The 17,024-nt window shown below is 39.4% G+C and overlaps 1 protein-coding gene across 2 annotated transcripts in view; it reads right to left on the bottom strand.

Annotated features, from left to right (window-relative positions):
• Positions 1 to 17,024, bottom strand: part of LOC308524380 (rho GTPase-activating protein 20-like) — a 105,592-nt gene that overhangs the window by 37,071 nt on the left and 51,497 nt on the right. For both annotated transcript variants that reach the window (XM_081098773.1, XM_081098774.1), the window contains exons 3-4: positions 13,011 to 13,175; positions 517 to 666 (exon numbers count right to left, since the gene is read on the bottom strand). In XM_081098773.1, the coding sequence (XP_080954899.1) occupies positions 517 to 666; positions 13,011 to 13,175 (315 nt within the window). The remainder of the gene's footprint in view (positions 1 to 516; positions 667 to 13,010; positions 13,176 to 17,024) is intronic.

Genomic DNA, 17,024 nt, shown 5'->3' with positions numbered 1-17,024 from the left:
AACAATTTCTTTAGAAAATTTGGGAATATCAACCACTTATTCAAACGTAATTAGACTATTTTATAAAATTCCTTTCGGTAAAGATTTATTTCAGTGGTTTGAAAAGTCCAACTCAAAAGCACAATATGTACAGTAATACTTAAACATTAGGAAAGGGGACGTTGGAGAGGGGGTCCTTGAGCTCTGATACTCTGTTCCTCTCCCATGGCCCTGAAAGTGGTTCCGTAGAGACCCTTTGGAAATCACTAATCAAACAAGATAAATGACTCCCAGAGTTCTCAATATTTACCATTACTTCTCATGTATTTAAAAAGATCTTTGGGGGAAACATATGGCCTACAAGTGTCTTTATATGGGGTATTCCAAAAGATGAGTCATTGACTTCAGAATAACTTAATCTGAATAAAATATCTTCCTTTAAACATTTAGAAAAAAATTAATTTTTTCTCTATCCTAGAAATTACATAGTAAGCCGCATTTCATAGTAGCTAACCCGTGTACAAGCTGTGTTCTTACCTGAAAGTGGCCACATAGTTCACAGTGGGCCAGCCCACTACAAATGATTTCATGGCATCGGTGTTGCCTTCCCCCACTTCATCCACACAACTTGCTGTCCACATGTCACTTAACTTAATTTTATTTTTTATCTTAAAGTTGTTGTTATACCTAAAAAGATAAAAACCAGACAGGACTTATTATTTTGTCTCTTAAATTTTATGAGAGTTTCTGAATTTGTGATAAGAGAATAGCTTAAACGAATCAAGGAGACAAAGAATGTCTTATTCATTGTTTTTATCTTCAGTGTTTACCTACCACAGTGAATTGTTAAATGGTTGGCTACCCTCGCCCCAAAATGCCTTTGCAACATTACATGTATTAGTCCTCATGTCTGCACTTAGCCATAAGCTGGCTACTTTATTTTTCTATACGTTGAGCACTGCATTTGTATGGAAATCCCAATTTTAAATTTACTGCTGTTATAAAAAATTAATTCATTTATTATTTACAATTTGCTTACTTCCAAAAATATTTGAGTACCTGAACAGAAGATTAAGATACATGTTACTTATTCAAATATTTAGAAAATTTTCACCTTAACAGAGATAGCTATACTAAAAAATATAACCTGAAATTAACTAGAGGAATTTACAATGCATTTCAATATGAGTGGTTACAAGATTTTCTAGTCTTTAGAAGCAAAGGTTATTTTAGATTTCCTTAAGGATTTGTTCATACCATTTCCTCTTACATTCTGGCTAAAATTTAAAAACTAGCCTAAAAAAAGACCCTACATTAAACCAGAAAAAAAAGAGGCAAGAAAGTATTATATTTAAGTAGAGCTAACAGAATAAATATTTATCTCTGGGGACCCAGAAGGTGATCTACTTTAAGTCGATAATGAAATTGCTTTTTGACAGTTTCTACCTAATCTCGTTGAGAACCTGATATTGATACCACTATATCACTTGACCTAATTCACTTATTTAATGCTCATAATGGACCTAAGAATGAAATAGTTAGCAGGCACTGGGAAGGATAAAGAGAATGCCAAGGGAAAGTTGGCTACTTATTATCATTCAGAACCACTTTTGGAAACACTAAAAGCTAAATGAAATAACAGATACTTCATATGAAAGTATTCCTAAAACTCCTCATAGACTATTTTTTTAAAATATGATTTTACAGATTTTTTTAGAAAGAGAGAGGAAAGGAAAGGGAGAGAGAGAGAGAGAAACATCAATGTGAGAGAGAAATATCTAGTTGTCTTCTGTATGCACCCAACTGAGAACTGAACCCACAACCAGGGCATGGTGCCCTGACTGGGAATCGAACCAACAACCTGTTGGTTTATGGGATGATGTTCAACCAACTAAGCCACACTGGCCAGGGCTCCTCATGGAACAGTTAGAGCTAAAACTCTTCAGTGGGACTTATAAAATGGAAAAGGATTTTGCTAGAACTATACAGGAAGGTAATCTAGAGTCAAAGCCTCATTTATGCTTTCTGTAGGGTACATTTAAGTATAATAGAAAAGTGCCTGCTAGCATAATGCCTTCCTTCTATATATCACTTCAATATTTTTACCCTATTGTTAAGTATCTTTTTATTTTTTAATTAAATTCTCAATTGAAAATAAAAATCTTATTTTAAAAATCTTATTTCTTTTAAAAAATACTTTTATTGATTTCAGAGAGGGAGAGAGAGACAGAAACATCAATGATGACAGAGAATCATCAACTGGCTGCCTCCTGCAAGCTCTATACCAGGGATTGCCAGCAACCCAGCATATGTTCTGACTGGGAATCGAACCATGACCTCCTGGTTCATGCATCAACGCTCAACCACTGAGCCACGCCAGCTGAGCTAAAATCTTATTTCTTGATGGCAACTATTTAGGTAATATAAAACTGAAACTACAAATCTTTTGGAGGGGAATGTTTTCATGCATTTTGTGTTTTCTAACGCAGGTCTCTTTTTATATTAGACTAAAGGCCCAGTGCACAAATTTGTGCAGCAGTGAGGTCCCTCAGCCTGGCCAGTGAGATCGGGCCAAAAGCCACTCTCCAATATCCCCTGAGGGGTCCCAGATTGTGAGAGGGTGCAGGCCAGGCTGAGGGACCCCACCAGTGCACAATAGGGGCTGTGGAGAGACGTGGGAGGTTGGCCAGCTAGGGAGGGACTGCAGGAGAGCTCCAGGGCTTGTCTGCCCATCTTGCTCAGTCCCGATTGGTGGGACCCCAGCAGCAAGCTAACCTACCAATTGGAGCGTCTGCTCCGTGGTGGTCAGTGCACGTCACAGTGACTGGTCCACTGGTCAACTGTCTGCTGCCTGGTGGTCATGCATGTCATAGCAAGTGGTTGAGCGGCCTTAGCATATCATTAGCATATTACGCTTTGATTGGCTGAATGGCCGACCAGTCGACCAGACACTTAGCATATTAGGCTTTTATTATACAGGATAGTTCAGATACCATGTGGGAACTGCCACATCTATTACCTAAAAAAGAGTTACTCCAACAATTCTTTCCCTAGATCAGTAAGATTCCAAGATTATCCATTTCCTGATATAAAACAAGGAGGTATCTAGAGGTAGAAAGAATTATTTCCATCCTAATGGCTAATATTATTAAAAACTTATTATGAGCCAGTCATTATTATAAACACTTTACATATATTATTTAGTTTAATCCTCAAACATTTTACAGATAAAAAATGGGAGTCATGGCCCTAGCCAGTTTTGCTCAGTGGATAAAGTGTCAGCCTGCTGACCGAAGGGTCCTGGGTTCAAGTCCAGTCAAGGGCACGTACTTTGGTTGCAGGCTCCTCCCCGGCCTAGGCTCTGGTCGGGCATGTGCAGGAGGTAACCAATCCATGTGTTTCTCTCACATCAATATTTCTCTCTGTGTTTTCCTCTCTTTTCCACTCTCTCTAAAAATCAATGGAAAAATATCCTCAAGTGAGGAATAAAAGAAAGAAAGAAAGAAAAAAGAAACGGAGTTGTGGACAGATTAAAACACTTGCCAAAATTTCCAACAGCTTAATTAGCAGAGCCGGAGTCTGAGCAGTGTGGACTCCTGGCTCTTTTTTTTTTTTTTTTTTAATATATTTTATTGATTTTTTACAGAGGGGAAGGGAGAGGGATAGAGAGTTAGAAACATCGATGAGAGGGAAACATTGATCAGCTGCCTCCTGCACACCCCCTACTGGGGATGTGCCCGCAACCAAGGTACATGCCCTTGACCGGAATCGAACCTGGGACCCTTGAGTCTGCAGACTGACGCTCTATCCACTGAGCCAAACCAGTTAGGGCGATTCCTGGCTTTATTTACGCTGCTAAACGCTATGCAAATATCAAAAGCCCTGGATGGGAGTATATTTCTGAGAAGGTTCCTTCAGCTTCTCTATCTTCAGTCTTTTTTTTAAAAAAAATATATTTTTTTATTGATTTCTTTTTAGAGAGAGAGGAAGGGGGAGGGATAGAAAAATTGATGAGAGAGAACTATCACTGATCGGCTGCCTCCTGCATGCCTCCAACAGGGGATTGAGCCCGCCACCTGGGCATGTGCCCTAACTGGGGATCAAACTAGTGGCTTCTTGGTTCCTGGCTCGATGCTCAGCTGCTGAGCTACACCAGCTGGGTTCTATCTTCAGTCTTACTCTTTCGTCTGTTCGGACCTACATGTTCTCTCTACCTCAGGGGTCTTGGGTTTATTCCCCACGCCAAATTAACTTACACTTTTTAATATCCCCAATGAAAGTAAAAAGTACTTGAAATAATCTTTCATGAACTGAATCTCTTAAACACAGCATTAAATCAATTGATATAGGTTTTGTCATCTCATAAAAGCATTTAAATGGATATAAACAGTTTTCTCCAAAGCAGTATGTAGAAAAAAAATGACATACACCTTATGTGAGCAGTAGATGACAGGCACAGATTTTGCCAATATGTCTAAAATAGCAATTTTCTCGTGGGGAAAGAAACTGTCTTTATGTGACAGGTTTTTTAGCAAAACATTATATAAGTTACATAGAACCACTTGCATGCTAGCAATAATCAGAACAATGATTTCAGGTAAGAAAACAAAAGACTTTCTACTCTAAATATTGTCATAATTGTCGAGAAAAAAATCCAAACACACAGAATATGTCTGTATCCCCCATTGAAGTGCCATTTCCCCAGATAAAGACCTCATTGCCTCTCCTCCAATGACTACAATAACCTCCTGTCTAGCCTCTGCTTCTCCCTGTGCCTGTTCTCTAGTCCACCGTGAACTATCACAGCCAGAACAATATTTTAGAACTAGGAACCACATCATGCTACTACCCTAAACCTTCTGGAATAAAATACAAACTCTGGAGGGAGGAAAAATGGCGGAGGTATAAGCGGACGTGTCCTGTGCCTTGTCCTGGAGCAGATAAGGGTGAGCAGCTGAAACGGGTAACATTCAGCCCGAATAGGTAGAGGATTTTCAGCTGAGAGATTGTCTGCAGCTAGGAAAGACTGAGAACCCCCCAGGGAAAAAAAAGGACGGTTGGAGACTGCGGCTGAAGCCTCTCCTGGTGCGCCAGCTAAGCAGCGGAGACTGCGCCATCTTGGGTGATTGTTGCCGGCATCCAGAGACCAGCTACTAACCTGGAAACAAGGGATCTCAAGCAGCGTGACTGCCTGAACTCAGACGAGCCCTGCTTCTTCTCACGGAAAGGTTGGACATCCCCTAAAGGTGCGGTTTGCAGTTCGGGTTGGAGGGAGGACCGAGCTCACGCGCGCGGGGCGGAATCTGCGCCCCACAGAGTCCGCAGCCGCTGGGACCAGCGTGACCCGCGAGTGGGGAAGGGGCCCCACAGGGCTGCTGGCAGAAGGCAACGCGAAAAATGAGCCCATAGCTGGACTGGATGTAAAGGAGCAGCCTTGGACTTTGCCAATCTGCTGGCTGCTTGGTGCCAGGGGCGAGTGGGCGCGCGGAGACTGCGCGCGCGGAGACTGTGCGCAGACCTGGAAGGTGGAGGCTTGCGAATTCGCACAACTATCAGGCTCTTGTTACAGTTCCCCTTAGATCCGTGCATTTGATTATTAAACCCAGCGCATGGGATTCCCCAGTTGGGGTCATTCGCAGAGCCTGTAGGGGAAAGTTCTTTTTGGGGAGCCTGGGAAACAGCGGACAGTGGCAAGGAACCAGCTCTGGGCAGTGGTCTTTCCCGAATCAGTTTCAAATACCATAGAGGACAAAACCCTACTGATAGAGAGGACTTAGAGCCTCGGAGGTAAATCCAGACACACTGCCACCCAGAGGCAGAGCCACGAACTGTCTCTTTTGCGATCACAAATAAAGGCAGTCTGGTAAAAAAATACAACCTGCCTTAAAATCAGGTCTGTGGTTTACTGCACGGAGGGACAGTGTATCGCAGGGAAGTTCAACACTCCCCTGAATTCCTGGCAGGACTGAGGCGTGCCAAAAAGAAGAGTGGAAGATCTGAAGCACCTTCACTTCCGAATATTTTTATATATATATTTTTTTAATTCTTTTTTCACCATTTCATTAAGAACCTATTTTTTTTTTATTTTTTATTTTTTTTCATCACCTGATTTTACCTTTTTAATTACTACATTTTTTTAACCAGTATTACTGCTATCCTTTTACCATTTTTTCAAGTGTCATTTTATTTTTTTTAATTTTTTTTTATTTTTCTTTATTTTATTTTGGGATTAGTGTTCTACACTCTATTTTCATCGTTCCTTTAGCATCATTTCTCTCTATTTCACATTTACCCTTAAGCCAAAACTCTCTTCCTCACTTTTCCCCTTTTGTTGTCCTGTTTCTCTTACCCTATTCCTGCTTTGGATTTTACCTATTCCTTCTTTCTACCCACTGTCTAAATTTCACCCTACTTATATATCTAATTTCCAATCCCTCGCTCTCCCCATACAAATAGCCTCTTCCCCACCTCTATTTCATTCTCTTAATTTTTTGTTTTTTGTTTTTGTTGTTGTTGTTTTTTTTGGTTTTTTTTTTTTTGGTCTTTTTGTGGTGTTTTTTTTTTTCTCTCCCTTTTCCCAATCTCATTTCAGCACTCCTTTTTGTTTTTTATTTTTCTCTCTAATATTTTTCTCTTTTTTCTTCTTTATCCCCTAATTCTCTTCGCTCGGGGGGGTCACCTTTATTTGGGGTTATTAATATTGTGAATGCATTTAGTTCGGTGCCTTGTACGTTGTGCCTTGTTGTGTTGTATTTTGTGCCTTTGAATCAGCGCAACAGAGAGAGATCTACATAACCAAACACCTTGAGAAGAGAAATCATGGTGAAACAAAGAACCAACCCAAATATGAAAGAAAAACAGGCATCATCAGAAAAGGAAGTAAACGAAATAGAGGCAATGGAGGCAAGCAACCTGTCAGAGAAAGAATTCAGAGTAATGGTCATAAGGTGGATGAAAAGAATGGAAGACCAATTCAACAATATGTGTAGGAACCAAGAGGAAATGAAGAAGAACCAAGAGGAAATGAAGAGAAACCAAGAAGAAATGAAAAACGACATCACTGCCATAAAGAACTCAATAGAAAGCATCAACAGTAGACTAGAAGAAGCAGAGGACCGTATCAGCGAGCTAGAAGACAAGGTAGAAAAAAATACCCAAACAGAACAGCTTCTAGAAAAAAAAATTAAAAAGCAGGAAGAGAGCCTAAGAGAACTCTGGGACAATGCTAAACGAAACAAAATCCGAATAATAGGGGTGCCAGAAGGAGAGGAAACTGAGCAAGGAATAGAAAACCTGTTTGAAAAAATAGTAACAGAAAATTTCCCTGATATAGGGAGGAAAAAACTCACACAAATCCAAGAAGCTCACAGAGTCCCAAACAAAATGAACCCGAAAAGACTGACACCAAGGCACATAATAATTAAATTGGCAAACACCAACGACAAAGCAAGAATCTTAAAAGCAGCCAGAGAGAGACAGAAAGTTACCTACAAAGGATCCCCCATCAGACTAGCGACCGATTTCTCAACAGAAACACATCAGGCAAGAAGGGAATGGAATGAAATATACAAAGTCATGCAAAGGAAGGGTCTGAATCCAAGAATACTATACCCAGCGAGGCTATCAATCAAAATTGAGGGTCAAATCAGGAGCTTCACAGACAAAAATGGTCTACGGGAGTTTATTACAACCAAACCAGCAATGCAAGAAATGCTAAAGGGTCTGCTGTAAATAGAAAAAACAGGAAACAAAGAAGGAACGCAGCGGTAAAGAACAAAAATGGCGACTAACAAGTTTCTATCAATAATAACTTTAAATGTAAATGGATTAAATTCCCCAGTCAAAAGGCATAGGGTAAATGAGTGGATAAGAAAACATGACCCATATATCTGCTGTCTACAGGAAACCCACCTCAGAAAAAAAGATGCACACAGACTGATGGTGAAGGGATGGAAAAAGGTTTTTCAGGCCAATGGAAGTGAAAAAAAAGCCGGGGTAGCAATACTTATATCTGACAAATTAGATCTCAAAGTGAAGGACATAAAAAGAGATCAAGAAGGCCACTTCATAATACTAAAGGGAGCAGTCCAACAAGAAGAAATAACTCTGGTAAATATATATGCACCCAATATAGGAGCACCCAAATACGTAAGAAAGCTTCTGGAGAAGATCAAGGGAGAGATTGACAGCAATACAATCATAGTAGGGGACCTTAACACCCCATTATCGCCACTGGACAAATCCTCTAAACAGAAACTCAGCAAAGAAACATCAATCCTAAATGACTCACTAGATCAGATGGAATTAATTGACATCTTCAGAACATTTCACCCCAAAGCCACAGAATATACATTCTCCTCAGGTGCACATTTGTCATCTTCAAAGATAGACCATATATTGGGTCACAGACAAAGTCTCTTCAAATTCAAGAAAATTGAAATCATATCAAGTATCTTCTCAGACCACAAAGGCATAAAACTGGAAATCAACTACAACAAAAATAATCCAAAAAAATCAAACACATGGAGACTAAATAGCATGCTATTAAACAACGACTGGGTCACCAGTGAGATCAAAGAAGAAATAAAAAACATCATGGCAACGAATGACAATGAAAACACAACAATCCAAAACCTATGGGACACAGCAAAAGCAGTCTTGAGAGGGAAGTTCATAGCTCTACAAGCCTACTGCAAGAAACAAGAAACAATGAGAATAAATGACCTAACTCTACAACTCGAAGAATTAGAAAGAGAGCAACAAAAAAAGCCCACTGTAAGCAGAAGGAAGGAAATAACAAAGATCAGAGCGGAGATAAACGACATAGAGACCAAAAAAACAATACAAAAGATCAACAAAACCAAGAGCTGGTTCTTTGAAAGGATAAACAAGATTGATACACCTCTAGCCAGGCTCACCAAGAAACAAAGAGAGAGGACCCAAATAAACAAAATCAGAAATGAAAGAGGAGAAATAACAACAGACCCCATAGAAATACAAAGGATTGTTAGAAAATACTATGAACAACTCTACTCCAACACACTAGACAACCTGGAGGAAATGGACATATTCCTAGATAAATACAACCTTCCAAAACTTAACCAGGAAGAATCTAAAAATCTCAATAGGCCAATAACTATGGAGGAAATCGAAGCAGTAATCAAAAAGCTTCCAGCAAACAAAAGCCCGGGGCCAGATGGCTTCACAGGGGAGTTTTACCAAACATTCAAGGAAGACCTAAAACCTATCCTCCTCAGACTATGTCGAAAGATCCAAGAGGAAGGAACACTTCCCAGCTCATTCTATGAAGCCAACATCACCCTAATCCCAAAACCAGATAAAGACAATACAATGAAAGAGAATTATAGGCCAATATCCCTCATGAACATAGATGCCAAAATCCTCAACAAAATCCTAGCAAATCGGATCCAGCAGTACATCAAAAAGATCATACACCATGACCAAGTAGGATTTATCCCAGGGATGCAAGGATGGTACAATATCCGCAAATCAATAAACGTGATACATCACATAAACAAATTGAGAGAAAAAAACCACATAGTCATATCAATTGATGCGGAAAAAGCATTTGACAAAATCCAACACCCTTTCTTGATAAAAACTCTCAGCAAGATAGGAATTGAGGGATCATACCTCAACATAATAAAAGCCATATATGACAAACCCACAGCCAACATCATAATCAATGGGCAAAAACTAAAACCATTCCCCCTAAAAACAGGAACAAGACAGGGATGCCCCCTCTCACCACTCCTGTTCAACATAGTACTGGAAGTACTAGCCATTGCGATCAGACACGAAGAAGAAATAAAAGGCATCCAGATTGGAAAAGAAGAAGTAAAACTGTCCTTATTTGCAGATGACATGATACTGTACATACAGAACCCTAAAGACTCCATCAAAAAATTATTAGACTTAATAAATGAATTCGGCAATGTAGCAGGATACAAAATTAATGCTAAGAAATCCATGGCATTTCTTTACACCAATAGTGAACTTACAGAAAGGGAAACTACAGAAGCAATCCCATTTACCATTGCACCAAAAAAATTAAAATACCTAGGAATAAACTTAACTAAGGAGGTAAAAGACTTATATGCTGAAAACTACAGGACACTGAAAAAAGAGATAGAGGAAGACATAAACAGATGGAAGAATATACCGTGTTCATGGATTGGTAGAATCAACATCATCAAAATGTCCATACTACCCAAAGCAATTTATAGATTCAATGCAATCCCCATTAAATTACCAATGGCATATTTCACAAATCTAGAACAAACGTTCCAAAAATTCATCTGGAATAAAAAAAGACCCCGAATAGCTGCAGCAATCCTGAGAAAACACAAAGTAGGTGGGATCTCAATACCAGATATCAAACTGTATTACAAAGCCACTGTTCTTAAAACAGCTTGGTACTGGCACAAGAACAGACATATAGATCAATGGAATAGAATAGAGACCCCAGAAATTGACCCAATCCACTATGCCCAATTAATATTCGACAAAGGAGGCAAGAGCATACAATGGAGTCAAGACAGTCTTTTCAATAAATGGTGTTGGGAAAATTGGACAGATACATGCAAAAGGATGAAACTAGATCACCAACTCACACCATACACAAAAATAAACTCAAAATGGATAAAAGATTTAAACGTAAGACGGGAAACCATAAAAATACTAGAGGAATCCACAGGCAGCGAAATCGCAAACATATGCCGAAGAAATTTCTTCTCTGATAATGCTCCTAGGGCAATGGAAACTAAAGAGAAAATAAACAAATGGGACTACATCAAAATAAAAAGCTTTTGCACAGCAAAGGAAACCATCAAAAAAACAACAAGAAGACCCACTACATGGGAGAACATATTTACCAATGATACCACCGATAAGGGTTTAATTTCCAACATATACAGGGATCTCATGAAACTTAACAAAAGGAAGATAAACAATCCAATAAAAAAATGGGCAACGGACCTAGATAGACACTTTTCGAAAGAGGACATACAGAAGGCAGAAAGACATATGAAAACCTGCTCAAAGTCACTAATTATACGAGAGATGCAAATCAAAACGACAATGCGTTATCATCTCACACCTGTCAGAATGGCTATCATCAACAAATCAACAAACAACAAGTGTTGGAGAGGATGTGGAGAAAAAGGAACCCTTCTGCACTGCTGGTGGGAATGCAGACTGGTGCAGCCACTGTGGAGAACAGTATGGAGCTACCTCAGAAGACTAAAAATGGAACTCCCATTTGACCCTGTGATCCCACTCCTAGGAATATATCCCAAGAAACCAGAAACGCCAATTAGAAAGGATATATGCACCCCTATGTTCATAGCAGCACAATTCACCATAGCTAAGATTTGGAAACAGCCTAAGTGCCCATCAGCAGATGAGTGGATTAGAAAACTGTGGTACATATACACAATGGAATACTATGCTGCGGTAAAAAAAAAGGAACTCTTGCCTTTTGCAACAGCATGGATGGAACTGGAGAGCATTATGCTAAGTGAAATAAGCCAGTCAGAGAAAGATAAATACCACATGATCTCACTCATTTGTGGATTATAGAGAACAACATAGATTGATGAAAAAGGACAGACCCAAAGACTGAGAAACAGCGATCAGGCTATCAATCCCTAGAAAGAAAGTAGGGGAGGGTGGGGGTAAGGGGAAGAGATCAACAGAAGGACTTGTATACATGTATATAAGCCAAACCAATGGACATGGACAACGGGGGGAATGGGAGCACGAGTTTGTGTGTGGGGGGGAGGTGGGGGGTTAAAGGGGGGGATGAGGACACATTTGTAATTCCTTAACTAATAATAATAATAAAAAAATCTTGCTGAACATAAAAAAAAAAAATACAAACTCTGCATCATAGCCTTTGTGGTACCTAGCCTCCAAGATGGCCCCCCAGTTTCCTGATATTCACAGCCTGGAGTAGTTCCCTTCCACACTGTGCCCACGGTGTCTGTGTGGCCCGTGGAATACATCAGCTATGCCCTTTCCAAAGTCAGCACATTTGCCTACTCTTGTCCTCACCCTCTTGGATATTCCACTCCATGGAAGCAATACCATGTTATGAGCAGCTCTATGGTGACCCAGATGAACAACTACAGCCTCAGGCCGATAGCAGCAAGGAACTGAGGCCTGCCAGCATTCACATGAGTGAGCCCGGAAGTGGACTCTCTAGCTCCAGTCGAATTTTGAGATGACTGTAAACCCTGGCTGACAGCTTGACTGCAACCTCATGAGACCCCCTGAGCCAGAACCACAGCCAAACCACTCCCAGATTCCTGACTCAGAGAAACTGTATGAGATGTTTGTAGTTACCTACTGTTATATCTTGGGGTAATTTGTTAATGGCAATCGATAACTAATACAGCCTGCAGAGGTCCTGATAGCCTGATCCTTGTCTATTTCTCCAATCTCAGTTCAGATGACTCTCCTCCTGCCCATTGTGCTCCAGTTACACACAGAGGCCTTCTTTTAACTCCTCCAAGGCCCAAGCTTCCCCCCTGACCTCTGTACCTGGCGTTCCTTCTTCCTAGACTGCTCATCCTCCTAATACCTGAATGGCTGTTTCTTCTCATCCGTCAATGATTCCCTCCACCCCGAGTACACCTACCTAACATGTATCCCATTTTTACTTCATGTAGCATCCTATTTTATTCATAGCACTAACCACAATCTGTAACTACTGCCCTCCCACAACCATTAGAATGAATGTGCCAAAAAAGCAGGGACCATACCCATAGTACTTTTCATGGTGTCTTCCATGTTTATGCAGAGAGGGGGACTTAAATGAACACTTGCTGAGTGAATAAACAGTTGAAATGTTATTTTGCAAAAACAAAGCAAACATAAAACCCCCTTCAGATATTAGCTACAGTAATGGAACCCAGACATTCTTACAGTGAGCTCTGACCAGAAAGGTTTCTTTTTTGGTGGAAGTGCAATTTTATAATGATAACTGGGAGAGTGTAGGGTATACTCACTTGCTTTTGGCCACAACAAACAGATCACTGAACAGGAAAAGATGTCGCTCCTGCCTTTGCAGGCCTCGTTTGAGTTCTACTCGGCCATCAATTAGCAGAGTCCTATTGGAGCACATAGATGATGACAGAAATGCACCCGTGTCCATGTTGGCAGAAGGACTTTCCCTGCAACAGCGAACACCACAGACCTTAGTCAAATGATCACACATAGGACTGACTGTCTATCAAATTATAGCTTACAGTTGGTCAAGAAATACAAATTCTATAAATTTTTTAATGTGATGGCATAGTTTCCCAACTGGTCTCCCAGTCTATCTCCACATAGTCGTCTTTAACATTTCATTGTGCAATGTTTCAAACATAAAGCAAAGTTGAAGTTTTATAATAAACACAGGTACACCCCAAATTACATTCTATGCTTGCTTTAACATAACTATCCAACTATCTGTCCTTCTGTCTACTCATTAATCCATTTTATTTTTGGCCTTTCAGTGTAAACTGCATACAGCAGTACATTTCCCTTTAAATACTTCAGCATACATATCATTAACTAGAGTTGAATATTTGTAATGAAAAACTATATTATATTATTAACCAATGTTAACTCAATAAATTTTATTAAAATAAAAATAAAGTAAAATGTACATGAAACCTTGAACAAAATGTATGTACAATGAATGTGCAAGTCTCAGGCGTATATTCACTGAGTTTGGATAAATGTATTCACCTGTATAATCTAAACCCTCATCAAGATGGAGAACATTATTACTTCTCCAAACAATTTCCTCTTCTCCCTTCTCAGTTATTATATAGATTAGCTGGAGATGGCATCTCTGTACTGGTTCCTGGGTGGTTTATGTCTTCACTGCAGACTGAAACCCATTAGCTAAAAAGTCTGCTGGAACCATACTCAAATTTTCATACACCCAATTATTTTTAAAACTAGCCCAAACAAACCGATTTTTACCCATTTATAGCTTGCCTGCTTTGCATCCTCCACAAAACTATGCCCAACATTTACTATCCATTGATGAGATAAAGCCTTGTGGTGGTAAGCTGCCACATCACTACCACCCTTTGGAGCTCTGTGACCCAGAGACTCCAGAACTTGCTACTGAGCAACTCCATCTAGACGTGTGCTCTCCAGAGATGCCTCTTCAATCTCCATCACCTCAGGGACTCCCTGCCCTCCCCCCTTCCAGATGGTGGCCCTTTGGCCACAAACCTCTAGATAGTCTCATGCTGTGAGGGACTTCCTTTCTCATGCAACCTGTCCAATGGGCATATCCTTTTCCTTGATAAGCTCCCAAATCCTTCAAATTCCTTACAAAAGTCAATCCCTATGCTATCACCCTCAAGGCCACCACTATTGTGATTTCCCCTCCCCCCACTGAAGGCTAGTTTTGCCTCTTTTGGAATTTCATATAAATGGAATCATAGAATTTGTCAGGCTCTCCATCAAATATAGGGTGTAAGAGGCCACGTCCTCCCATCCCAAGTACCTGGTTCACAATCAGCCACAGTAAACAGGGCTTAGTAAGGCTGGCTTAGTTCTGTTTCTGGGTTAGAATAGTATGGGCCACAGTGTCTGACCTCCCCTGGGTATGCTAAAAGGCTGAGGACCATATGCTGTCCTGATAACTCTCCGAGGGAATGCCTGGTCAGCCATCCTTTCCTGTGATATAGGTGTTCGTGACGTGTGGTCTCCCCCAAGTAGCATCAGCATCAACATTTTAAAATTGCAATTTCTTTGGCCCACCTCAAACTTCCTGAATCAGAAACTCTGGAGGGCTAGCTCATCATTCTGTATTTTTACAAGCCATTTAGATGATCCTAATGCTCCTTGAAGTTTGAGAACTACTTTTGACTGCATAACACATTCTCGTTCTAACATTCTAAAATTTTACGGCTGTGCATTAAAGTATAAGTAGCATACATTTCTACTTCTCAGAGTTGTTCCGTCATTCCCTTTGTTTTTTGAGTTATAGCCACCTCTCCTAATATATAAATTCCATTATGCTCATTAATGACTAGTTAAGTACATGCTATGTATAATTTAAAGAGATGTATAAGTGAATAACAAGGCAAGTAAATCAATCAATTATAAAAAAAAGGGAAAGGGAATGTCTATGTTTGATAGTATGGATGGGAACTAAGCATAGAGAAAAGGCCCATACTCACCATCACAGAGAAAAATCCTTTCTATTTCAAATTCTTTTGGTGTGGGGGAGCAGGAGGAGGCATAATGGTATCTTTTATCATGTAGTGATTTCAAATTTATAGAAAATAGGAATGAAATTTCACTTGTTCTTGTGCAAACTGAGTAAGAACAAGGCTATCAAATAATGAATAGATGAAGGAATGGCCAACATAGCATTTTACATAGCTTTAGTTCTGAATTGCCTGACAGGGGAAAAATCATCTTTTGCATTTTGATTTTAGGTGTCCAATAAGTAACTGCTTTTTTATTATAATGATAAAGCATTAGCTAGCAGTACAGTTGAAACCAGCGATCCTCAAATTATTACTCAAAGGGCCTGATAGTAAATATTTTAGGCTTCACAGGTCATATGGTCTCTGTTGTCAATTTGAACTGCTGTTGTAACACAAAATCAGCCACTGACAATACCTAACTGTATAGGTGTGGCTGTGACCGAGTAACACTTCAATTAAAAAAACAGGCAGCCTGTATGGGCCATGGGTACTCAAGGCATTTAAATGCTTGTAGATAATGGTGAATCTGGAGCAATTAGTGAATTTTTTTTTTTTTTTTTGGCTTGGGGTTAGCATAGATCAAAGGTTAATTAGGCTATTTTTAAATGGTTTACATTTTAAAGCACTTCCAAAGAATTTTTATATATACTAACTCATTTTCCATCTCATAATAATATCAAATAAGTAGAGTTGGTGGTGGTGGTGGTGGTGGCAGAGAATCCCCTGAGTTTAAAATATTTTTCTCTTTCAGTGTGGCTTCATTAACATACATTTTAAAGATCTACATATAATAATGATAAGAGATACCTCACAACTTAAGCAACCTAAGCATTGGTTTAAAATGCCTCACCACTCATGCAGTAGAATTTACTTGAGTAAAAATAAACATGTCCGTACCCACATAATTTAAAAAGAAAAACATTCTTTTGTAGGAGAAAACAAAAACACAAATAACTGTTGTGCTTTTTAAAACTACAATCTTAATCAGTGTTTGCTACTTACAAATGTATTTCTCAATTATGTGACTCCGATGTGTTTGTTTTTATTCTGAGTGCAATGTAGATGTGTTTATTTTAGTGTCTTAGGGTATGGAAATGGGGAGGAGGGTAAGAGTAGAACCTTCTATTTGGCCTCTCAGTATAGCCTGACTAGGGTTTACAAGTTATAATGAACAGAGCACTAAAACGAGCTAACAAATACAAGCAGTCTAAGAATTAACCTGTGGGCTTCTTATGTGTTAACATTACATTTTAAAATAGTTTTGTGAAGCTATTTCTGAAAGGCAAAAGGGTGTCTTAGGACCTTGATAGTTTTTAATTAAAACTAGATAATAGTTCTTATAAAACTTGCCCACAGTAATCTCTCTTCATAGTTTTTACTCAGGCTTATCCTAAAAGCAAGTCCACGTTTAGGTACAGTTTTAGAGGCGGTGTTGCTTCATCTTAAATCACAGAAGAAACTAAAATATAGAATAGAATACTTCTTGGAAATGTCTATGTTTACACGTGGAAATCAATGAATGATTACAATGACAAGTAGTAGATAAGACCTGCTCACTCCAAATGCCATCTCTTCCATGAAAATTTTCTCTCAGTTGAATCCTTTTTAAAAAAACACACAAAACTTCACCCGAGGATATGTTTTTATTGATTTTAGAGAGAGAGGAAGGGAGAGAAAAACATCGATGTGAGAGAAACATTCATAAGTTCCTTCCTGCAAGCGCCTTGACTGGGGACCAAAGAACCCACAACCTAGGTATGTGCCCTGACCAGGAATTGAACTTGCAACCTTTAGTTGTAT

This window comes from Myotis nattereri (assembly GCF_964212035.1).
Source record: "Myotis nattereri genome assembly, chromosome: 9".
NCBI lineage: Eukaryota > Metazoa > Chordata > Mammalia > Chiroptera > Vespertilionidae > Myotis > Myotis nattereri.
Note: the sequence above shows the minus strand (reverse complement) of the source record. Positions and strands in the feature narration are given on the sequence as shown.